Source organism: Otolemur garnettii, unplaced genomic scaffold, assembly GCF_000181295.1.
Source record: "Otolemur garnettii isolate 467f Iridium unplaced genomic scaffold, OtoGar3 scaffold00037, whole genome shotgun sequence".
Taxonomy (NCBI): Eukaryota; Metazoa; Chordata; class Mammalia; order Primates; family Galagidae; genus Otolemur; species Otolemur garnettii.
The window spans coordinates 15574614-15598961 of NW_003852432.1; the positions used below are offsets into that span (position 1 = coordinate 15574614).

Consider the following 24348-nt stretch of genomic DNA (forward strand, 5'->3'; position numbering starts at 1 on the left):
GTAAAGATTCTTAAAGCCAGAGTGGGAAAGAGTAAGGTTAAGGAGAAATGAACAGTCTCTGGCATTTATAGAAGAAATGTGAACGGGTGAATGGTATGTTTCTGGACAGTTCAGCAACACATAGATGAGTTTTAAATGTGTATATCTTTTGACTCAGCCCACCCACACATCTTGGTGTTTATTGAGAAAAGATAATTAGACAAGATGAGCAAAGATGATTCAAGGATGATCATTGCAGAAAACATGGAAGTAATTTAAACTGATTAAATAAAGGAATTATACCCATATCGAGAATAAAATACTATATATTTATAAAAATAACGTTTAGAGGATAATTTTATATGCCTAGAAAAATACGTATGCTATATTGATAACACTTTATAGAAGCATATGTGCAGTATTTAGCATAATACAATTTTTTATAAAATTGTTTAACTGTATGTATACCAGTACATAGATGCCTGGATAGTGATCCTTCAATATTAATAATGACTCTGTTTTTATATTCACATCACTTAACCTTTTTGTTAGTGAACAAGTATTTTAATGTTAATAATCTTTTTTATCTTAAAAATGGAAAGAAACAAACATTAAGCTTAGCCTTATTTAATATTATTTAATTCTGAACTTTTATCTAAACGATCGCTCTTTATGTTAATGTTTATGGTAAAGTTTTGAGGAAACATTAATTGTCTGAGGTCTTTGGAGACGGTATTCCGTGTCATTCATTAATAGGTGTTGTCTGAGATCTCACAGGTTGATGAGAGATTTAAAAAAATGCACTAAAAATGTGTCGTAAACTGCCTTGAGGACATACAGAGAATAGCTGTCGTTTCTAGTATTTAGGATTAAAATTTACTTGCTCCTCATGTAAGGCATCGAGGACAAATTCTACCAATTTGTACTTTGAGGACCAGTGAGGGAGAGGTGGCGTGGGGGTGGTGGTGTCAGCCTCACCTCTAGTGGCTGAACCTGTTCACTTTCCTGTCTCCCAACTTCCTCAGCCACTTCAAGTCCAGACACCTTTATTTGCCTTTTGCCTCACTGTGACCACCCTGCGCCTTGTTACATCCTTGCCCAGTGGGGTCCCCTATTGACTAGCTAGATGGATGGGTGGGTAGATGAAATCATTCAAGACTAGTTCATATCAAAAATCTTAAATTCCCACCACCTTTCAAACTGACAGTTTTTAACTATGCCTATTTTTTAGTCTTTTCTCTTCCAATAGCCCACTCCTGACTATTTTTTCCTCCTTGTTATTCAAGGTATCTCTTAATCTTTAGTTCTGCTGTGCCCGCATGGGAAGTAAAAAGCAGTCCTGGATCCATCTGTCAGCATCGCCCCTCCTATACCTGGGCAGTTGGTTTCTGGGGGAAGTTAGACAGTTGCTGCTGATTAGCACCAGCCCGAGGGGCATAGGTGCTGGGCCATCAGCACTGCATGCAAACTCATCAGCTCCCTCCTCCCTCCCTTCCCCTGTCCCCATAGAGCTCCTTACAGGATCTTACCTTGATCCCTGCCCCACCACTCCCCAGCTACCTAACAGAGAAAACAGATGACAGGAACTTCCTTGGCTTCCTGTGCTCTCTCCCTGCCACCTGCAACTTATCTGCATCCTTCCTTTCCTCCTGGCTTCCTGTCTCAGGGGATGGGGTAAGACTCCTTCTCTCCAGGCCTGATTCTTCCAACTGCTTCCCTCAAGATCTTCCTCCCTCTTGAGCCCTCTGGGACACTGGTCCTCCCAATGTCCTCTCTCTTCTTCCTGCATCTACATTTGTTTCCTCTCTTCTGGCAGTTTTCACTTGGATTATAAACATGTTGAAGCCGTTTTCTTAAAAAAAAATTAGTAGCCACCATCCTTTCTCCTCTCTTCTCATCATCACAACTGGCCCACTTAGGAAAGCCAGTTTTTACTCACTGCCTCTACTTCCTCACGTCCCAGTCGTTCCCCAGGCTGCTTCTGTCCCCACCACTCAGGTGAACTTTCTCTCCTTCAGGTCACTAGTGCCCAGTAGCTTTAGCTCCTGGACTCTTTAAAAAATCTTTCCTTGCTGGAATTTCCTGTAGCACGTGCCACTGTCACATTGCACTGCTGCTTGAAAAGTCCCACAGTCCTTTCTCTCACAGTGGTCTGAGCTTCAGCCTTCTTCTCTTGGGGGACTCGTTACTATGTACACCTTAAAATGTTGGTGTGATCGTGATTTGAACGCTTGGCTCCCATCTATGCCTCATGCTCTCTAGGTCCATCTCATCCTTCAATAGATGGACTTACCACATCTTTGTGCTGATGACGGCCAGATCTGCTTTTCTAGGCTAGGGTTTTTACCACCCTAATAAACATCTTCAATTAGTTGGCCCAGAGACACTTCCCACTCAACATGTCCCAAACTGAGACTTTAATCTCACCTCCATCCATTCCTGCCATGAGCAGAAACCTCCGAGTTTTTCTTCACTTGTCACACTCACCATCCATCTCTAAATACCTGGCTGCACAACCAATAAGTTGTTCCACCTTCCTGACAAAACTGTAGTCCAGGGCTTTTAAACCAGAGGTCAGTATTAGAATCACCTGGAATTTTTCTTATTTCGGAGATCTGGGGTAGTCCCAAAGCTTTTTTGTGTTGAAAACTCCTTTGTTCCAGCCATACTTAACGACATACAATTGTCTGAATATGCCTGCAATTTTAAAGTTATTTTAAAGATATTTTAGACTTATAGAAGAATTACAAAAATAGTACAGGAAATTCCCATGTACTCTTCATCCAACTTTTCCTTATGTTAACCTCTTACATAAGCTATAGCACATTTATCAAACCTAAATTAATCTTGGTGAGATACTGTTAACACAAAATTTATTTGGATCTCACAATAGGTTTTCCACGCATGTCATTTTTCTGTTCCAGGAACCATTCCAGGCTCCCACTTTGCATTTAATTGTCATGTCCCCATGGTCTTATACATGTGCTTTTATTCCCCTGGGGCCCTTAAGAGTATTGTTCCTTTTTTCTCTTGACTTTTCCTTTCCAATCTGCCTGGTGACCTTCTTATTCTTCACGGCTGAGGTCTCATCCCCCTTTCCCATAAAACCTTCCTTCCCTTCCCCTAGCAGAGCTGGCGTCCAGTGGTCTTTATCACAGCTTTGTAAAAAGTATTAACAGACTTACTAATGGTATTAACACACTTACTTACTAAGAGTGCAGAGGTCAGACATGTATGTAATGCCCTCAAGGACAGAGAATGTATTCATTTCTTTGTTACATTCTTAACATTGAGGAATGGAAAACACTAGGAATTTAATAAATGTTTAATTATGACATTAAGGATGACCATAGTCATATTGAAAAAGTTCCTCAAGGAAAGACATTTTGCCTCCAAAAACTACTGATTTTCATTAACTGGTAATAGAGAGTTCTAATGGATTGTCTAATTTACTGCATTTTTTTAAATTTAATTCTCTACTTCCCACAAATTACAGACCCCTTAATTTGATTAATAATGCCTTGAATAGAAATTCGTGCCCATTTTTTTCTTAATAAATAGTAGGCGTAGATCTCTCAATCACGGATCATGTGTAATTGCAAATACCACATTAAACATAGTTTACAGGTGACCACTGTAGTTCTTTCACACGTCTGAGTCAAAAAGTAGTCTGGGACATAATGACCGTTCATTGCTGCCCAGCTGATTTTTATTCTGGGGAACGAAGTGGACTGTAAGCCAAACTGTATAAAATCTCAAAGAAGATGGAGACTACTGCCGCTACTACTGCGTTTCAGCTCTTCTGTGTGAGTCTAAGGGAGCACATCCCTCTGGTTAGACCTGACTTCAGACCAAGTATAGAAACCACAGGGCTGCTTCTCACCTCCCTTTCCTCTTTGTAGTAAGTTAACTTCGCGTCATTTTAAGATGACTTGCACAGATCCCAACTTATCAAAGCAAACACAGAACCTCCCTATGACAGTGACATAGTTTGGTTCCCTCAATCTGGTAACAGCTTCTAGAGGCTGTGACCATGCTACCCTGTTTCTCCTAGAAAGAACGGCTGCATGAATTCTTCCCTCATTGATCTGCCATCATAGGCTCACTGCAACACTGCTAACTCTTCAGCTGTGTTTGTGTCTCCCATGAGAGAGAAGTTCTCCAGTGGGAGGCTGGCATCTTCTTATTCTCATATCCACGTGCTCCATGCCTTCTTTGGGTTTGGTGGGGAAAATGTTCTCTATACCAAAGCCAAAAGAGTTGTTTTACAGGTATTCCTCAGAATGCAGGTGGTCCATATCTAACCACCCATCATGGATTTTACCATGATGACAAAGCTGTCTCTCAACTATTTGCAATGGCAGAATCTCACAGCTATAGTTTGGTGCTACTCTGCCTACATGGCCCCGATTCGCAGGTACACCAACACCCAACCACTACTCTGTTATACTTGATATTTCCAATTATAACACAAGCAGCACCAAACCAGACTTATCCAGCCTCATTTCTGTGACTTCCTTGATTCTCAGCCCTTCACCTAGTGGGGACACTGTTCATTCTCATTTGTGTCCAGGCACTGGTTCAGAATCTCACTCCCATTCCAGACCTTTCTCCCACCTGGCTGAAGAATGCCTGAGGAATTTGCCACTGACTTTTCCTCACTCCCTACTCTCTGCTGGTATTAGGAGGCTGCCCTACCTGCCCTTTTTGGCTTAAAGTCTAACTGACGACTGCTCCTACCTTGTGAGGCTGTCTTCTGGAGCCTTATTTCTATTCTTCACTGCTCCTGAGCCCCATTTCTCTTATGTAGATTCTCTCTCCTCAAGTAGAAGAATGACAGATGCTCTGTAGCTCACGTGTGTATGTTCCTCAGCTCCAGGTTCATGCCTCACCTGTTCCCACCTGCCTTCTGGCCTGCTGTGTCCAGGCCTCATGATCCCGTTTGCTCCCTGTATGGTTTGAGAACACAGACTAGCTGTTTTGCTGTGAGATTCAAAACCCTATTTTATTTTTTAAGAAATTTCAGGTTAATATGAGTTTTCAAATAATTAGATTAGAACATCTGTGTTTCTAAGGTAAAGTTCAAGTTGTAGTTGAGCCCTTCATCCAGGGGGTGTGCTGCTTACCTTTACAAGCTTCTGCACAGCTAAGGGTACAACTAAAGCAAACAGACAACCTTCAGAATGGGAGAAAATATTTACATGCCACGAATCTGACAATGGGCTGATAACTAGAACCCGTAGAGAACTCAAATTAATCAATAGGAAAAGAGCAAACAACCTCATGTGTAAGTAGGCAAGAGACTTTAACAGAAACTTCCCTGAAGAAGACAGATGAATGGCCAAGAAACAGGTGAAAAAAATGCTCATCGTTCCTAATCATCAGAGAAATGTAAATCAAAGGCACTCTGAGAGATCACCTAACCTCAGTGAGAATAGCCCCCAGCACAAAATCCCAAAGCTGCAGATTCTGGCATGGGTGTGGAGAGAAGGGAACACTTTTACACTGCTGGTGGGATTGCAAACTAATATAGCCTCTTTGGAAAGAAACAAGGAGTATTCTCAAAGAGCTAGAAGTAGACTTTCTATTTGATCCCATAATCCCATTAATAGTCATCTACCCAGAAGAAAAAAAATCAATTTATCACAAGGACATTAGCTTATTTCATTTGAACTTATTTTAGCTTTACACACCACTCAGAGTCCTCTCCTAAGCTCTCTCTCACGAACATACCTTTCTTTTGAAAAGTGAACTTCTTCTGGTTTTTCTTAGCCATACCTACCAGTCAGTATTTTATCTATAAATCAATGAATTTTAAATTCATTTCCGCAAAATCCAAAACTTGGTGAAAACAAGTAGACAGTAGAGGGAGGCAGTGCTCTACAGTAGCTATGAATACCAACTTCAGTTCAAATCCCCGCTCTGACATTTACTAATTAGGTTACAGTATCCCGCCCCCACCTCCTAGGGTTGTCAGGAGAAGAAAATATATGCAAAGTACTTAGCGGTGCTTAACATATAGTAAGTCTTCATAAATGATAGTTGCTTAGATTGCTTTTAAAATCTCCAGTGTTCACCTAATATGCTAAGGATGCATGCTGCAAATCTTAAAGGGCAATAAAAGATATGCTTTAAGATTTTCTGTGCGATTTCTTGACTTTTTCAGAAATAGATTAAAACTTGTAACTCTAACCTTATAATCCTACTGGACAAAAAAATGTTTTGAACCCCTGGTAAATATTCAGTCAGAGTTCAGAGACCAGAGAATGGTAACATGCTTTTCCTTATTGAATTGATGGACAAAATTCTCTCTTCCCCCTACCCTCATCCTCCATCCATTTCTTTCTCTCTCACACATATTCCAGGGTTCTTGGTGGAAGGTCTTAAAATAACTTTTGTGTCCAGAGTATTGTTGGTATTAATTATTATATTTTAGGCTCGGCACCTGTGGCTCAAGTGGCTAAGGCGCCAGCCACATACACCTAAGGTGGAGGGTTCAAATCCAGCCTGGGCCTGCCAAACAACAATGATGGCTGCAACCAAAAAATAGCTGGGTGTTGTGGTGGGCGCCTGTAGTCCCAGCTACTTGGGAGGCTGAGGTAGGAGACTCGCTTGAGCCCAGGAGTTGGAGGTTGCTGTGAGCTGTGATGCCATGGCACTCGGCTCTGTCTCAAAAAAAAAAAATTATTATTATATTTTATACTTCAGTAAGGGTGATAGAGTTTAACTGTGGGAAACTATCAAGTCATCATTCTTCAGACCGACTCAGATATTAAGCCTGGGGGAGAAACAAGATTCAAGGTTGGTGGAACTGACCTGGCCACAATGGCTGGCCCTGGAGAAGCCAACTAAGTCCTCTATTCACAGTGCCCTCTAAGGACATGACACAGCCATCCCATCTTCACTCTCAGACGGTGTCTGTCCCATGGCAACCAGTTGAGCTAGATGAGGATATCAAGTAGGAATTCCAAGAGGCTGCCACAAGTGCTCAAATGCCAGGCATTTAGTTGGGGGGAGGAGAGGTTATAAGAGATATATTTGTAAGGGCAGAATTTCTATGAACAGATGGATTGTACCAGACCACAGCAGACTTTGGCTCCTGGGAGGAGGCCTGAAATAGCTGGACAGAGCATCTGGGCTGGGTCTGCCATGAGACTTTAGTCACGATAGGAAGGGTGGTTAGACATATGGAGCACAAGTCAGGAAGGGTGGAAGACTAGAGCATGTCCCTAAGTCCATGCAGCAGATCCAGGCACGGGATATGGTGACTCATGCTTTGACATCCCAGGGACGAGACTGAGGGAAGGGTGATCCAGGGTTCCAGAGCACTGTATTTGTTGAAGAAGCATTTGGGAAATTTGCTTTACAATTATTCTTTAAACTGTATATTGTGTTCTATGCACTTTTCTGTCTATATGAAATATTTCACAGTAATAAAGGAAAGTAAAGGCTGTTTATTGGTTTTATGTTAGAATTTCTGTTTCAGGGCAGGTGTGGGGTAAGAACATCTTGTAATATTCTGATTCTGTTTCTCTAAACTTGTTACACAGGTCTTTCCTAAAGGTGTATAATCTATTCTTACAAAAGCAGTATGCACATAAACCAAAATAGAATAAAAACGTAATATGGTCATTACTCAGACGATGGTAACTCTTAACTTCTCAATGCATATTCTTCCAGATGTTGTGTACAGATTTTTTTCACCAAAATGGTATTATGTAATACATATTTATTTTTAGTCTATCTTTTTTGGGGTAAGGATTTTCCAGTCACTAAATTTTTATCTCATCTAGAACTTTGTCAATGTATAAACTTAAAATTGTACCAATTAGCAGATTTGTCCAAACTCTAGGACCATATGTTTCATCTGGCTATCTATATTTTAAGTATTGTTTAATCTAGAACAATTCCTTTTTTGACAACACTGACTTGAAGAGACAAGGCCAGGCATCCTACAGAAAGCCCATCTTTTGGGTTTGCCTGGTTGCTTCCCTGAGATGTTGTTCAACTTGATTTTATTACAATGTGAACCTTGACTCTAGATGGGATGGAGTCAGATTCAGCATCTTTGTAAGCATGCATTGTAAATGATGAGGTGTGTCTCTGCATCGCCCTGCATCAGTGTGATGACATCCCAATCCCCCCTTCACATGCAGGTGTATCTGTTTTCTCGCTGGTAGGAAGGAATCTCTGTGCTGCCACATGGGCATCATTCATGGTCACATGAACATCCAGTTCCTCATCAACAATCCTCCTGGTTTTAGCACTCAGTGACAATGCTTGACTTAAGTAATTACAGTTAGGATAATGAAAAAATATGTATGTTTTTTCTAAATGCATAATTCTTTTTACATTTGTCAGCTGGCATTTTCTTTGAAGCAGAGATTTCCCTCATACAGTGGGACTGTTAGATTACCTGAAGTACCATTTCCTTTAATTGCCAGTTTTCAAAGTAAAAAACTGTTTAATAGCTGTTTCAGATGAAATGTGGGAAGAATTTATGTTTTTAAAAAAATGATTTATAAGTAAAATAATCAGATTTATAAGTAAAATATAATAGCTATATTATAGCTATATAATTTTTTTCTTAACATTTTAATTTAAAACTATATTTATCATTACAAAGCAGTATACAGATAAACTTCTCTGGTCACTGGAAACATGATTTCTTAGGCCAGGTATGATGGTTCACTCCTGTAATCCCAGCTCTCTGGGAGGCCAAGGCAGGTGGATTGCCTGAGCTCACAGGCTCGAGACCAGCCTGAGTCAAAGCAAGACCCCCATCTCTAAAAAAGTAGCCAAGCATTGTGGTGGGCAACTATAGTCCCAGCTGCTTGGGAGGCAGAGGCAAGAGAATCACTTGAGCCCAAGAGTTTGAGGTTGCTGTGGGCTATGATGCCACAGCACTCTACCATGGGTGACAAAGTGAGACTCTTGTCTCCAAAGAAAAGAAAAAGAAAGAAAATATGAGCATTCTAATGTATCAGAGACTGCGTTAAAGGCTTTATGTAATCTAATTCTTATGACAACACAATGAGGATTTAAAGAAAGACAACAGGAACCCCAAGTGGTTAAGTAATTTGACACAGTCAGTCAGGTGGGAAGTGACAGAGCTGGGATTCAAACTCAGATCGCTCTGTATCCAAAAATCCATGCTTCCTTCTTTTTATAAATTTTTGCTGCATTTTATTTAAAATCTAAATTCTATTTGTAGTGCTGGCTGTTTGGAATATTTCCTTTGGAATATTTCCCAGTTCATAAACACTAGAAATGAAAATTGTGCTTAATAATTTTTATGAGATCTCTTCCCTCTCTCTTTTGTTTTTTTAATATTTTTAACAGTGTGAAGAAAACACAAACCTTCAGGATACTACCCGCTACCTCAAACTTCCCTTTTCCAAGGGAATAATAATCCTTGGGAATAATAATCAAGCCATGAAGGCCACAAAGGAGTCTTTTTGGATAACATCGTTCCTCTGTTCAACGAAACTCACACAAAATGGTAACGTATGATATTGCTTTATTTGAAAGCCTTTACACCTAAATACCCATATGAATTTTGGTAAGCATGTTTAGTAAACACCAAATTTATATTTAGGAACTTTTCACTAAAAAATAATTATTGACCCTTCTGTTTGTGATTTCCAATGAAAGACAAATATGAGCCAATAATCTATTGAATGCATATAATTTAGGAAAGCTTTCAAATTTTTCCCAGTATTAGAAACCAAATACACAGCTCTCCAAATAAGCAATCAAACCCCAGCTGCTTTAAAAAAAAAAAAAAAAAAGGAGAGAGAGAGAGAAATACCACCACCTTAATGTCTTGTTTTATAGCTCCATAAACAGCACTAATTGCAGGCTTTAGAATAAAGGCTGTTTTTTGTTTAATTAGATGCATATTGCTTTTCTGTTCTAGTATTACTTTTTTTTATGTCAGTGATTGTTTAGCAAGTTATGATTAATAAAGTAAGCTAGTCTCTTTGGCAAATCGCTATGAAAGCATCATCTGTAATGAAGGAAGTAAATTAAACATTTCTGAGTTTTTCATGTTGCCATATAAAGCTTCTGGCATCACCCTGAACACTGTATTGATAAGTTAGATTCAGTATATTGAGGAGAATCGCCTCGTAATAAGGTATCATGTCTCATAAAAACCTCCTAATGCCTAAACATGTATAATCATTGTTATTAGTTCTTTCCTAGTTCCTTCTTCCAAGTCAGAGAGCAGCATCTGTAGAGGAAAACGTATTTCTTCTCTTCCACTGTAGTATTAGGAAAGCAGCAAACTATAGCATTACAGTGTTGACCACTTTTAAAATACCTCTGAACTTCCGCATGAAATGCTGCTGTGTTTATGTAGGACACTCAGTTAAGATTTGTCAAATTATACCAAACTTTCTCTGTATTCAGTGGTTAATGATTTTACTTAAATAAAACCTCCATTGACATAATTCTAAATGATTATAAAGCACTTACTGAACCTCAGAGAACATTTTTAGGTAAATATGGGCATATAAACTATTCATGAAGTCATTATACTAAACATCTCACTATATACTAGGCATGATCAGAATCCCATGGGATGCCCGGCTCATTTTTGGAGACTGATAAGCACTTAATTGTCATTTTGTCTTTGATTACCCATGTCAATGTAAGACGACTCAAAATGAGCCAGGAAATGAGTAGCATGTTTTAAGAGCTAGGAAGGAGGAAGGAAGTTAGTTGGTCTTTCTGAAATTTACATGCTAGACATATCTCTGTGTAACCGTAATCCAGTTCCAAATTGGAATTAAATTGCTATGTGTTCGTTTTACTTGAATTGGAAAATATACAATTCCTATTTCCACTACAACTGAGCATTTAGTAAGTGATGTGGTCTCTAGGAACAGTTTCCTAGAGCAGAGGTGCTTTTCAGGATTCCTGGAGCGTGACTGTCTTCACACTCTCCCTGTTACTCAGCCTCCTTCTTGAGTAGCACCAAGGCTGGAGCACTGCGCTAGACAGCTGTGACTGCTGGAGCAAGTGGAGATTTCAAGCTTCGTAGCATTAGGGGTCATGCCACCCTCCTATTTTATCGCTGTTGGTAGATTGGGCATGTAATATATACTTAATAAATGCTTGTTAAATGGAATATAGAAAATTCCTATTTTCAGTGGAAGATTATAGCTTCTTCTTTGAATCTAAGATAGCTTCAAATGGCTGGAACAGAGACTTAAGAGATGGTAGTTTTGTCTTAATTCTGAGTACTTTGCACACATGACTAATTAAGTCCAGACGGACCTAACTGCTTTGGTTTTCCTCGTGGTCCATTATGAGCAGTCTAGATATTCATCAGCCTTCTCATAGGAATGATAGTCTCCTGATCTGATTGTTTGGACCACTGTAATCAGTTTTCCAGCATCTGGACCACTGTAATCTGTTTTCCATCTCTGCTCACGAGGGCCCTGGTCCTGGCTTCCCACTGCTGCCTCTGGCGATGGCACTTTGGGGCCAGCAGAGCCACTCCCTGCCCCACCCCACTCCTCACCTTCAGCAGGGCCCCCTGAACACCCCTGCAACTGTTTCACTTTAAAAGCAGAGGAAGCAAGCAAGGAGAAGTGAGAGCTGGGATGGGGGCGGAGTGGGAGGTGAGAGTGAATGGCAGGGTTGAAAATGCACTGGGGGATTATAAAAGAGAAGAAGATGCCGGGGAGGGGAGGCCTCCTGAAGTCAGATGCAGGAAGCGGGAAGTAGGTGGGAGGGAGGCGGCGAACAGGGAGAGAACAATGGAGCCTTGCCTTGGTCCCAGGGGCCCACTCTGTGGACCTATCTGATATGCCAAATATAACCAATCAGTTTTTAAAAGGTTTCAATCATACCCCCAGGATACCTGAATTACATATGAATATTAAACATTTTCAGGGATATGGGGTTTGAAAACATCATAAATCTCTCTTGCAAAGTCAGTATTTTAAAAATTCCTTTATATTTCTCATTCTAAATCCCCCTCCTTTCCTTATCCCTGTTTGTTGTAGATAAACATTCCTATTTAGTACTAAACGTCTTACTATGAAGTCCTTTGGGAAGTTTTTCTCTTGAATCTGGCTTTGGTGGAGCAAACTTCTCTTTGCTCTGGAGATTCTTATGCCTTTTTTCATTTCTGTTCAGAAAACTATATCCTGTTTTCTTTCTCATATGAACTACTTCCTTGATTTCTTGGGTTGGTTGTGGGGGGGGGGTTGTTCCCTTGTTGGTCTGTTTCTCAATAAGCCCCATTCAGATTTCCTCTGAAATAGAGTGCTTCTCTTTTAGCCATTCGAATCTGTCTGCCCCACTGAGCCCTGAGGCCAGTCCTGCCAGGTCCCACTGCCCTGTGCATGCTTGGTGCGCGTGAATCCTGCGGGTTCTCACTGCTTTCCCTGGTCTCCCGACCCCTGCTTTCTCTGCTTGCTTTGGGGACTAGTGAAGCTTGTACAGTATACTGTCTTCCAGAGCCTTTCCAAATTCTACCTAAGAAAGACAAAGGAAGAATTTATTCCTTCCCAGATGACAAGGTTCTTAGAGGACCTGTTGGACTCAGAGTATCCACATCAGTTTAAGAAAGGGAGGTGTTTGCCCAGAATCTGCAATGGAAGATGGCCCATAGAGTCAGGAACTGCTCCTCTTGGGTCTGAGAGCTCCCAAGACGATCTGACAGATCACTGGGCTTGTCACCACTGTGCAGGGAGGGCCTTTTTAGTCACAAAGTTCTCATTTCCTTCTCAAGAAGACCTTTGCTATTGGGTAGAATTGGTTGCGAGACAGAGTACTGTGTGCTGGGGCTCCCAACGTGCATAAAGCAGGTACCCAGCCCTTGAGAAAAATCTCATCTTACCAGAAAGAGTATGAAAATTATTCAACAAATATTTGTCAACTGCCTGCTCTATTTTTGGTGCTAGAAATTCAGTAGTGCTAACCTCAGCATGCTTTTTTCTTTTCTCTCACTCTCTCTCTTTGAATTTATAATCTAATTAGGGCATAGACAAACACAAACAGTAATAGCAAGGTAAGTGCTGCTGTGACATGTGACCACCTAATTGGCTAAGGACTTTGAGAAAGGCTTCCCAGAGAAAGCAACAGCTCACTTGAGAAATAGTGACTGGGAGTTTGTGTAAATCAGGAGCAATAGGAGGGAAGAAATCATTGGAATATACTATAATAAATGCCACCCTTGGGAGGACTCGTCATGGTCTGTGGGAGCCTGCAACGTGAGTGTCCAGTTAAGTGTCTAGGAGGGGTGAGCCATGTGTTCAAGACTCCAACTTGTACCGATAAGAACACTTTCTTATGAGGGACTGTTCTCTATTAAGGCAATTAATCTTCCTTTCTATTTGGAAAGGTGATATGCTTGATCTTTTGAAATGGAGAACCCACCCAGACAAGATCACTGGCTGTCTCTCTAAATTAAAAGAAATCGATGGCTCAGAAATAGTAAAGGTATATACTATTTTGTTACTGTTTTCCTCTTGGAAATTTATAGGCTAAAGAACATTTGGAGGGGAAGGACAAAAAGTATTTTATTCATTCATTTGCTCCTTCTTTAACAGTTTCTGCAGGATACACTGGATACCTTATTTGGAATTTTAGATGAAAATTCACAGAAATATGGGTCTAAAGTGTTTGATTCTTTGGTAAGTTCAAACTCAATTGTTTTTTTAACAGTTTATCTCTCCATCTTGACTTTCAGGAGGCTATTTCAGAAATACGCACTTAATAATGTAAGATTTCATTTTTAAAAGAACACAAAATAATCTTGATTTGCATTCAGTTTTATAAAGTTCAATTTTTTTTTTTAGGTTCATATAATAAATTTGCTGCAAGATAGCAAATTTCATCATTTTAAACCCGTAATGGACACTTACATTGAGAGTCATTTTGCTGGGGCACTTGCATACAGGTAAGGCCCTTTGTCTTGTAATTGCTTTAGCAGCGGTTCTTTTTGAGATGTTCTCAGCGGAGCAGCTATATAGGAAAATTTAAAAGGGATTGTAGGAAGAAATGAAGCACAACTGAAGTGTCTCTTGAGACGGTCTCTCCTCACACATCCGTATAGTGGCTCAGACTTGTTTTGATTAAAAAGAGGAAGAAAGATCTTCCTGAATTCTGTTCCTGAAACCTAAAATATAAAGTTTTTCCTTCTTGTTTCTGTTTCACTTGATATTCTTTGGTCTAAAATGTCTGGGTACTTCACATTGGCTGTCAAGATCTTCATTTAAACACTGTGCTCCTTGGCAATTATAGATGTTCGTAAGAAAGAACTATGAGTGGAAAACCACCTTTGCCTTCATACCTGTGTTGAAAGTCATTTATTCGTTCACCTGTTACGATTTACTGAGAGCCTGCTGCATACCAGATGCTACAGTTTGTGCCAGTAATGTGAAGACCTGCCCTCTGGCCTCAGGCAGTCAGTCAGTAGACCCTTTGACAGGGGCTGCCATTTTAACTGCCCCTCCTTTCCGACCAGCTCAGATAGTGCAAGTGAGGCTGAGAGGGAAGGAATAAATGTCATGCTTTATCTAGTGCCTGCCTCCACCCAGTGTTGTTGATAATCACCAAAAGGCATTCACGTCGCTCCTTCCCAATCCTCAGCCCTGCTTCAGTAGCCCTGGAATATGCCCCATGGTTCTGTCTCTCTGGTCCAACCCTGTCACTGCTATTCTCCCTCAGTTCTACTTTTGTACCCTGAGCACTGAGCATGTGCAAGATCAGCTGTTCCCAGAGTTGAGTTCAAAAAGTGTGGAATCATGGGGGGGGTTTTGTTACCCCTTTTCCCCCCATCTACGTGACATATAAAGAATAGTAAATAATCAATTGATCCTGTTAACTTAGATGTTTCCACCCTTGGCATGTTAAGAATAAATGAAGGTCTGTTTTATAGGACTAGACATTCCCGTCAACAAGACTTTTGCTGAGGGAAGAGTAGTTGCAGCAATAGTTTTTAAATGAAGGTGTGTTTTGCCCACTTGGCCTCACAATTTGAGCCTGAGCATGAAGTAGTCACTGATTTCAACTGAAACAGAACAAGAGTATAATTTCTAATGCTTCAGAAAAGCATTGGCCAGGAAAGCAGGATCATTGCTCCTAAAAAGACAAGTAAGGTCTGTGGAATCCTCTCAGACTGTGGGTGGTCACAAACTAGCTGATACATTATCTTAAAAATGGTGTTCCCAGTAGCATCTGCCTCCTGGCACATCCAAGTCGTCTTCTTCCCTGCCCAATAGAAGAACTGCTGTGTAAACTGTTTCCTAGAAACTAAGAACTGACCAGAGGTTAAGGTGGCAAGACTAGAATGTTGAGAAGTATAGGTTGTTACTGTTGGTTTTAAGTTTTGTTTCTCTAAACAAACAAACAAAAAACTGTTGGCTTCTCTAGAAATTCTCCTTCCAAGTCATACTTTGACAGTAAGGATTGTTCTTCTCACAGGTCAGACAACTGGCTTGATGATTCTACGGGGTGTGACTTGCCTTTATCCCTCTCCACACCCCTTTCTGCCTCCAGCTGAATATTTCACTCAGGTGTTTACATGGCCACTAAGGAAGAAATCCCAATTAGCAGGTGACCACGGTGGACCATGACAGTCATATTTCCAGGCACTTGTTTGGCCTGAGTCCTTTTCACCGATTTTGTGTTCACCCATTTGGAACATTGCCACAAACTCCAGGGCAATGGAATACATCCAGATTGAGTGTTGTTTCTCTCTTGAGCTTTGAAAGGGGCAGTGATGTCGATCTGCACAATTAGGAAAGTTATGTAGCAGTTTGACAGGAAAATATGAGAACTGAGGGTATAAGAAGCCTCCTTGTGATATAAATAAGTGTTGGATTTGTTGGTATTTAATTGAGACTTAGACCAATTCTACACCCTGAACATTTCTCCCTGGTTTTTTTAGAGATCTCATCAAAGTGCTCAAGTGGTACGTGGACAGGATCACGGAAGCAGATCGGCAAGAGCACATCCAGGAGGTGCTGAAGGTGATACATGCTGTTGAGAGCAGCACGGTCTAACAAAGCTGTTGCTGGCCCTTAGAATAATTGGTTTCCTCTATACAGACAGTAATTGGAGATGATATATTACTGGCATTCCAGTTCAAGGATTTTAATCAGTGTGGTTACTCTAGATGAAATTTGAAAGGGACGTTGCCAGGCTCATCTGCTGGAACCTGTTTGGGATTGAATCCTTGCTCCTCTGAACTCCAGAAAACTTGAAGTGGAATGTAGGATTAGTGGGAAAGAGGCAGGATTTCTGAGAGATTTATAGATAGGCAGTTAAGCTTGGAAGTTCCTGGCTATTGCCTCTCCCAACCTAATAGAGACCATCTAAGAACGATTTATGTTAAATTTTGAGAGTAAATAGGGTGGCTTGGCAGGGATATAACAAGGAAACATGTCCTGGCTTAGCACTGCCCACATCTCTGGGCCTTATGTGCCCAGTTATCTATGGAGATGCTGATGCCTAACTTGCAAATGTGTTCAAAAAGCATACAAATTTGTGTAGCAATTTTCCAGGAGCAGCCCCGGTCGCCTTTGGATTCTTCTTGTTGAGTACTATCCTATTTGATGTCAGTGGATAAAAATAGACAATGTATATGTTTTATTATATTTGTTAATTTTATAATTTTTGTTAGTTATAAATACATCATTTTTGTCTGATTGAAGGTAAAATGCTAAGTGGGTGAGACTGCTTACCAAAGCTAAATTATTTTTGGAAAAACAGTTATCTCGTTGTTGACTACATTTAAAAAAAAAAAAAACCTAAGGTTCAAAAACGTTTGTGTTCATAACGCTCCAGAATTAGAAAGTCGTTTTAAATTTTCTGTTCATTTCTCTCACTAGGTATGAGAGAAAAATGGCTCTTTCCCTACCAGTAAATAGTGTTCACAAATCTCACAGGGCCTTAATGTTTAAGTCAGTAATTTCAAAGTCTAATGCCATACCATGGTATAGCATTTTTATGCCACTTCATTGTTAAATAACTACTCTTGGTCTCCTTCGAAACTAACTTTAAAATTTTCTTTTAAAGGCACAAGAATACATTTTTAAGTATATAGTTCAATCTCGAAGGCTCTTTTCCCTTGCCACTGGGGGTCAAAATGAAGAGGAATTTCGCTGCTGCATCCAGGAGCTCCTTATGTCGGTCCGTTTCTTTCTTTCACAAGAGAGCAAAGGGTCCAGAGCATTATCTCAGTCACAGGTAATTTTCATCTTTACTAAATAAAAGGGAACTATGAATGTCCTTCACTTATTTTTACACAACAGCATAACTGGATGTTTACTACATCAGAAATCCCCAGCTCCAGTTTCTATTTGTAGCTTAACGAATTTCATGAGTAGACTCCAGTTTCTGAGTCCCAGCCAAGAAGAAGTAAATTACGTTTCTTCAGACTCTCCTCTTTCTGCATGGAGAGGTGGGTGAATGGGTTTGCATCCGCCTCATTTCCAGTTACCAGAATGCACCAGGCTGATCAGAGGTGCTGTCTCCATCAGCCTTGAGGAAGGAATTTCACTAGAGCCAATCTCTCACAGTTCTTTTCCCCAAGCCTCTCATTACATTTTAATCTATCAACTTGAGAATCATTGAATTGGACTCTGCTAAACTGCATGTTGTTTTGTTTTATTTAACCTGACCATAATTATCCTGGGACTGATCTTAAAGGATCAGTGCTGAGCTGCTGCTGCCAAATTCTATTACTAGGAGTAGCCCCACGTGATTTTGTTAAGCACAGGATCCATCCACTTTCCAAATAGCATGGCCTTGCACATGTTCCACAAGGTAATTCTGAATGTCTTTCTCTATACTTTCTTAATTCTTCTTGTATACTTTTAATTCTAATGACTTGGTTAGAAACCTGTCATTTTCTAAGAGGAGAAGCAGCCTCTTACCATACCCTGGAGACTTGAGATTTCAGATCATTGAAAACTAGGACATAAAATGAGAGATTAGAAGACAAGACCAGACCCTTAGCCTTGTTGTTGTAATTTAGTGCCACATGACATTCGGAAGGCATAATATATAATGACAAAACCCCAGAAATGTACCAGCCACAGTGCTGTGCTTTTTCTGCTTGTTTAGGGGCTATGATTGTTACTCTCCTCATTGCGGAGGTAGACTCATCTTCCTTCTACAATGTATAACTCAAGCTTTTTAAATGTCATCTTGGCCTCTATTGTCAATAATACAATCGCTGCCCTTTAGGAATTTGCCAGAAACCTTAATATCAAGTCGTCCACTAGCCCTATATATAGCAGTTGATGTTTGAGAAGGATAATCCAATAGCCTAACTGTTGTTCCTTTAGATCAGAGTTGACAGAACTTTACTACTTCTGTAAAAGGGATTCAAAAATTGAGTTTTCATCCTGAGATTTTTTTTTTTAATTGTTAGGGAATCATTGAGGGTGCAAAGAACCAGGTTACACTCCTTGTATTTGTTAGGTAAAGTCCCTCTTATAATTGTGTCCCACCCCAAAGAGGGGTGTCATACACTGTGACCCCCTACCCCTCCCTCCTTCTCTCTCTATACTCCCCCATTCCCCCACCCCTACCATATACTAAGTCATCAGTTGTCCTCATATCAGAATTTAGTACATTGGATTCTTGTTTCTTCATTCTTGTGATGATTTTCTAAGAAGAAAGTGTCCCACCTCCATCCAGGTTAATACAAAAGATGTAAAGTCACTATCTTTTTAATGGCTGAATAGTATACATGGTATACATATACCACAGATTGTTAATCCATTCTTGGGTTGGTGGGCATTTAGGTTATTTCCACAATTTGAAAATTGTAAATTGAGCTGCAATGAACAATCTAGTGCAAATGTCCTTATGAGAAAATGATGTTTTTTCTTCTGGGTAGATGCTTAGTAATGGGATTGGAGGATCAAATGGGAGATCTAGCTTGAGTTCTTTGAGAGTTTTCCATACTTCCTTCCAAAATGGTAGTATTAGTTTGCAATCCCACCAGCAGTAGAAAAGTGTTCCCTTCTCTGCACATCCACACCAGCATCTGCAGCTTTCAGACTTTGTGATGTGGGCCAGTCTCACTGGGGTTAGGTGATATCTCAGGGAGGTTTTAATTTGCATTTCTCTGATAATTAGGGATGATGAGCATTTTTCTTATGCTTGTTAGCCATTCGTCTGTCGTGTTTAGAGAAAATTCTATTCATCTCACTTGCCTATCGATAAAAGGGATTGTTGGCTCTTTTATTGTTGCGTAATTTGAGTTCTCTGCTTAATTTGAGTTCTCTGTAGATTCTAGTTATTAAGCTTTTGTCCAATTGGTAATATGCAAATATCTTTTCCCATTCTGATGGCTGTCTCTTTGCTTTGGTTATTGTCTCCTTGGCTGTACAGAAGCTTTTCAGTTTAATTAAGTCCCATTTGTTTATTTTTGTTGTTGTAACAGTTGCCACTGGAGTCTTCTTTATAAAGTTTTTCCCTAAGCCAGTACCTTTAAGTGTTTCCCCCATACTTTCTTCAAGAATTTTTATTGTTTCATGCCTTAGATTTAGATCTTTTAATCCATCTTGAATCCATTTTAGTGAGTGGAGAAAGGTGCGGGTCCAGTTTTGGTCTTTTACATGTGATTATCCAGTTCTCCCAATACCATTTTTTGAATAGAGATTCTTTCCCCCAGTCTATGTTCTTGTTTGGTTTATCAAAGAGCAGGTGGCTGTAAAGATATTAGTTTCATCTCATGGTTTTGTATTGGGTTCCAGATGTCTATGTCTCTATTTTTGTAAGATATTTTTTTAACCTCTATCAGTTATAGGGGCAGAACTTTACTAATTCGTACTTGAAAAATATTTTTTTACTCTAAACAGGAAACTTAAATCATGGTTTCTTCCCTCTAGGGGTTCAAGAGATATATTCCCCCTGTAAAGTTAGAGAAATATTGCTTTACCTTAGTTTTATTTCCACTGAGTCCTAGCAGTCACCCAATGGGGAGTTGGCCACTGTGAGATAGCAGCATGGGGCACCTCAGCTTCCATCTCTTTAACATACTGGCTTCCACTATTCTCATTCTCTAGATTCTATTCTGCCATCAACTTTGAGAAACAACTTTAGCACCTTCAAGAAATCATATTTGATATGTTTTGCCCTTAGCTTTTAATCAAGAGATGATACATAAAATGTATACATAAAGTTTCCCAATATGCAGGCTCTACTGAGGTCATTCTCTATTATTTTGTACAATATCCCTTACTTATAAAGGTCAATGTGATAATTTTATTTTTAGTTTGATGCTAAGAAATATTTATTAAAAATGATGAAACAATTGATTTTCTTTATTAAATAATGAGATCTTTGCCCCTTTTTCTTTTGGGGGGAAGGAGAATGCTACCCCTCTCTTCCCAAACCAGGCTCCCTTTTAAAGATCCCACATCTCTCCAGAGAAGCTGAATGTCACTAATGTGATTGATCCAGTGTGTTAGTTCTATATTATTGCAAAACAAATGACCGTAAGGTTAACAGCTTCAAACAACACTCATTTATTAGCTAACAGTCTGTAGAGAAGAAGTCCAGGTAGGCTTGGTTGGGTTCTTTGCTTGACATCTCCTAAAGCCAAAAATCTAAGTGTCAGCTTTGATGTTTTATCTGCAGGGAGGCTCTGGAGAAAAATTTGCTTTTAAGATCTTTTATGCTGTTAGCAGAAATACATTTCCTTGCATTTGTGAGCAAGATTAAGGTTCCTACTTCCTTGATAGCTGCCTGCCAGGGTAAGTTTAGAGGAGTGGCTTCTGGTATTCCTGGGTATTTGGCTATTCCATCTTCAATGCCAGAAACAGTAGGTCAATTTCCTTTCACCCTTTGAATCTCTCTGACTTCTGCTCCTGATACCAGCTAGAGGAAACTTTGTTTTAAAGGCTCATGTGTTTAGGTAAGGCCCATTTGGATAATCTTCAGATCTTAAGGTAATCACAAGAACAATATTTGTTTATTAGCTAACAAGAGACAAAGGTCATGATGGTCATCTTAGCATTCTGTCTTGTCCTGAAAGGACTAAGGGCTAACTCAGCTGGTGTAGGAGTGGCTCTTGTTTTTCCGTTCCATGGATAGACCCACATCCCAGGACCCCCAGGAGAAGAGGAATGACAGAAGGAGTAGAGCCCAAGAACTTGCTAAAAATTCCTTATAATTACCTCTCGCTATTTGTTTTGGCTACCAGGAAGGTCAAAACTAAATTGTGCCTTTATTTTTACTTACAGTAAAAACACTGAGTTTGCCCTGGTACAACTGTCTTTCCGCTCTCATCACAAGGTCCTTGCTCCTTTATCCTTCTTAACAGTATAAAGGATTATGCATGTATCCTACATCCCAGGCACATTCACATGCTTTTTTGTAGTCAAGAGGTATAAAAAAAGAAATAATGGATAAATTAAAGGATACCTGAGGAGAATCAACTTAGTTGACTTCAGTAATCAGAAAGCTGGGCTCATTTTATTTTTTTTTAATTTAATTTTGTCTGTATGACTCAGCTCTTTGCAGAGTTAAATGAAGGTTGCATAAATATAGTCTTTAATAGAGAATATTGTATTATTAATTTTAAATGTTCAAATAAGTCTATAATTTTTAAGTCAAAGGACATCGCTGTCGATTATGGCATCTTAAGCATTTTGATGGTTCTGGCATCAAAAACAGATCTTGACTCTTCTCAATAATTTCGTTGCCATGTAAATAAATACTAAATTCCTTACATTTGAATTTGATTCTATGTTCGAATCATCATCATGTGTAGACACGACCTCCTTTCCAATGGGTTAGATCTCATTGGTAAACCAGCCAGCACTTGAATTTAGCATATTAGAAATAAGTGCCTACCAGGTACAGTTGAAGCTAAGCCTGAGCTTCCTTTTATCATCTTCCTTCTATGGAATTTTAAAAGACTGAATTTATTTGTTTGTTTTGATGAACAATCCTAGCCCAATTTTTTAAGCATGCTCCTTGGGATTTGGTGTTAGCATCTTTTTTCCCCATAAAAAATGATTATCAGGTTTAACAAAATATTGTTCTTTGTACACAGAGTTCTTGGCTTAAAATAGATCTTGAAGCAGCCCAGGGGATTGCTCCAATAATCTTTTCATTTTACAAGTGACGAAAGTAAAACCTAAATGGTGAAACTAAAGGATGTTAAAAGAACTTTCCAAGGTCATAGAATTGATTAGAAGCAAAGCTAGTACTATATATAACTTAGGTCTTCTGATTGCCCACCCTGTGTATTTTCCTTAAATCATAAATTGAGTGTTTTAGGGAATTAATGTGTTTGGTGTCTTAAAGATAAATGAGATTTAAAGGAGCATTTCAGAAAGCTCCTTCAAGGTAGTGAAATATAAATGACAATAATCCGGGTCTGGGTTAAGCATTCTTTCTATTGAATCATGATGCATTTTGCTAATTCTCTGGGTGGGGGGGCAGTTGCCGATTCTCTTGCTAATGTCAGTGATTTTCCAGAATTTACCAGTTTTTATTATGTTGCTCCATGTACCTTTGAAGAACTGTACTATTCTGCATACTTTTTTAAATTTTATTTTGCCCCTTTAGCTTTAGGGGCAAACATTTTATTTATTTATTTATTTTTTTAATTTTTTTTTTTTGAGACAGAGCCTCAAGGTGTCCCCCTGGGTAGAGTGCTGTGGCATTACAGCTCACAGCAACCTCCAACTCCTGGGCTCAAGCGAGTCTCTTGCCTCCGCCTCCCAAGTAGCTGGGACCACAGGTGCCCGCCACAACGCCCGGCTATTTTTTGGTTGCAGCCGTCATTGTTGTTTGGCGGGTCCGGGCTGGGGATTCAAACCCACCACCTTAGGTGTACGTGGCTGGCGCCTTAGCCGGTTGAGCTATAGGAGCCGAGCCAGGGGCAAACATTTTATATTCATTTTTCTACCATTCAAAAATACTCATCATGTTCCTTAAATTTATTGTACAGCTTATTATTTCTCACAGCATACCTGGGAGTTGATTTAAATTTCTCCTTCTCTTTAAGGCTGTGTTTCTGAGTTCTTTCCCAGCTGTGTACTCAGAACTGTTGAAGCTCTTTGATGTCCGGGAAGTGGCCAACTTGGTACAAGACACTCTGGGCAGCCTGCCGACCATCATGCATGTGGATGACTCCTTGCAGGCCATTAAGCTGCAATGTATTGGCAAAACCGTGGAGAGCCAGCTTTATACCAACCCAGGTAGGGGGGGTGGAGCTCTTGGAGGAAATAGTGTCTCTAGAAAGCCATTATTTACTGCTTATAGTCATTAGTCAGCAGAACCAATTAAAAACTAAAAAGCTAAAAAAAGCTTTCTCGGAACGTTGTTTATTTGGATGGCAAATTTATTTAGTAGTCAATTATAAAAGCTGTGGCTATTAAACTTTATTTCTAGGCCAGGCGCAGTGGCTCACGCAAAAGAATTCTGGCCCTCTTGGGAAGCCAAAGCAGGTGGATTAGTTGAGCACAGGAGTTCAAGGCCAGCCTGAAAAAGAGCAAGATACTGCCTCTACGAAAAATATAGAAAAATTAGCCAGGTGTTGTGGCACGTGCCTAGAGTCCCAACTCCTTGGGAGGCTGAGGCAGGGGGATCACTTGATCCCAGGAGTTTGAGGCTGCTGTGAACTATGATGCCATGGCACTTTATCCAGTGTGACAGTGTAAGACTCTGCCTCAAAAATAAATAAATAAGGAAAAGAAAGAAAAATTGGCTATGGATGTGGTGGCATGCTCCTGCCCAGGCAACATAGCAAGACTCTATCTCAATTAAGAAAAAACAAACTTTGTTTCTAGAAGGAGTGAAAACTAATGATCAGATTATTGACCAACTAAGCTGTAGTGTGGGGTGTGCTTTCTTCCTTATTCTACATCTCTTTCCTTTTAATGTTCAATAAAACTTAACATTTTCCTTTAGAGATTCTTACAGGCACTGAAATGATCCTTATTTGTTTCTTTTGTTTATGAACGTTTTCCTCTGATTTATGTCCTGAAACTGTATGAAAGTTTGGGTACTGTCATTTTTTATTTCATCCCAATAGCAAGTGATCACTTTCTTAAATTGATTTTGTCACATAATATCTGATGTTAAATTCCATTGCTTCTTATAGTCTTCTGTTTTTCTCCTGAAGAACATAATAGACTAAGTACCGACCTCATTTTAAAGTTTATTTTGAAAAATTTCCATCAACCTCCCCAACTAAAAATCTTATTGAAAGAGATTCTATTAAGAATTGTTTTTCCAGCTCGGCGCCTATAGCTCAACCGGCTAAGGCGCCAGCCACATATACCTAAGGTGGCGGGTTCGAATCCCCAGCCCGGACCCACCAAAACAACAATGACGGCTGCAACCAAAAAATAGCCGGGCGTTGTGGCGGGCGCC

The 24348-nt window shown here is 39.8% G+C and overlaps 1 protein-coding gene across 1 annotated transcript in view; it reads left to right on the top strand.

Moving 5' to 3' along the window:
- DOCK4 (dedicator of cytokinesis 4) overlaps positions 1 to 24348 on the top strand; it is a 249780-nt gene that overhangs the window by 105153 nt on the left and 120279 nt on the right. Inside the window, exons 16-22 of the mRNA XM_023513222.1 lie at positions 9322 to 9481; positions 13340 to 13437; positions 13548 to 13631; positions 13797 to 13897; positions 15890 to 15971; positions 17020 to 17190; positions 22979 to 23171. Coding sequence (XP_023368990.1) covers positions 9322 to 9481; positions 13340 to 13437; positions 13548 to 13631; positions 13797 to 13897; positions 15890 to 15971; positions 17020 to 17190; positions 22979 to 23171 — 889 coding nt within the window. The remainder of the gene's footprint in view (positions 1 to 9321; positions 9482 to 13339; positions 13438 to 13547; positions 13632 to 13796; positions 13898 to 15889; positions 15972 to 17019; positions 17191 to 22978; positions 23172 to 24348) is intronic.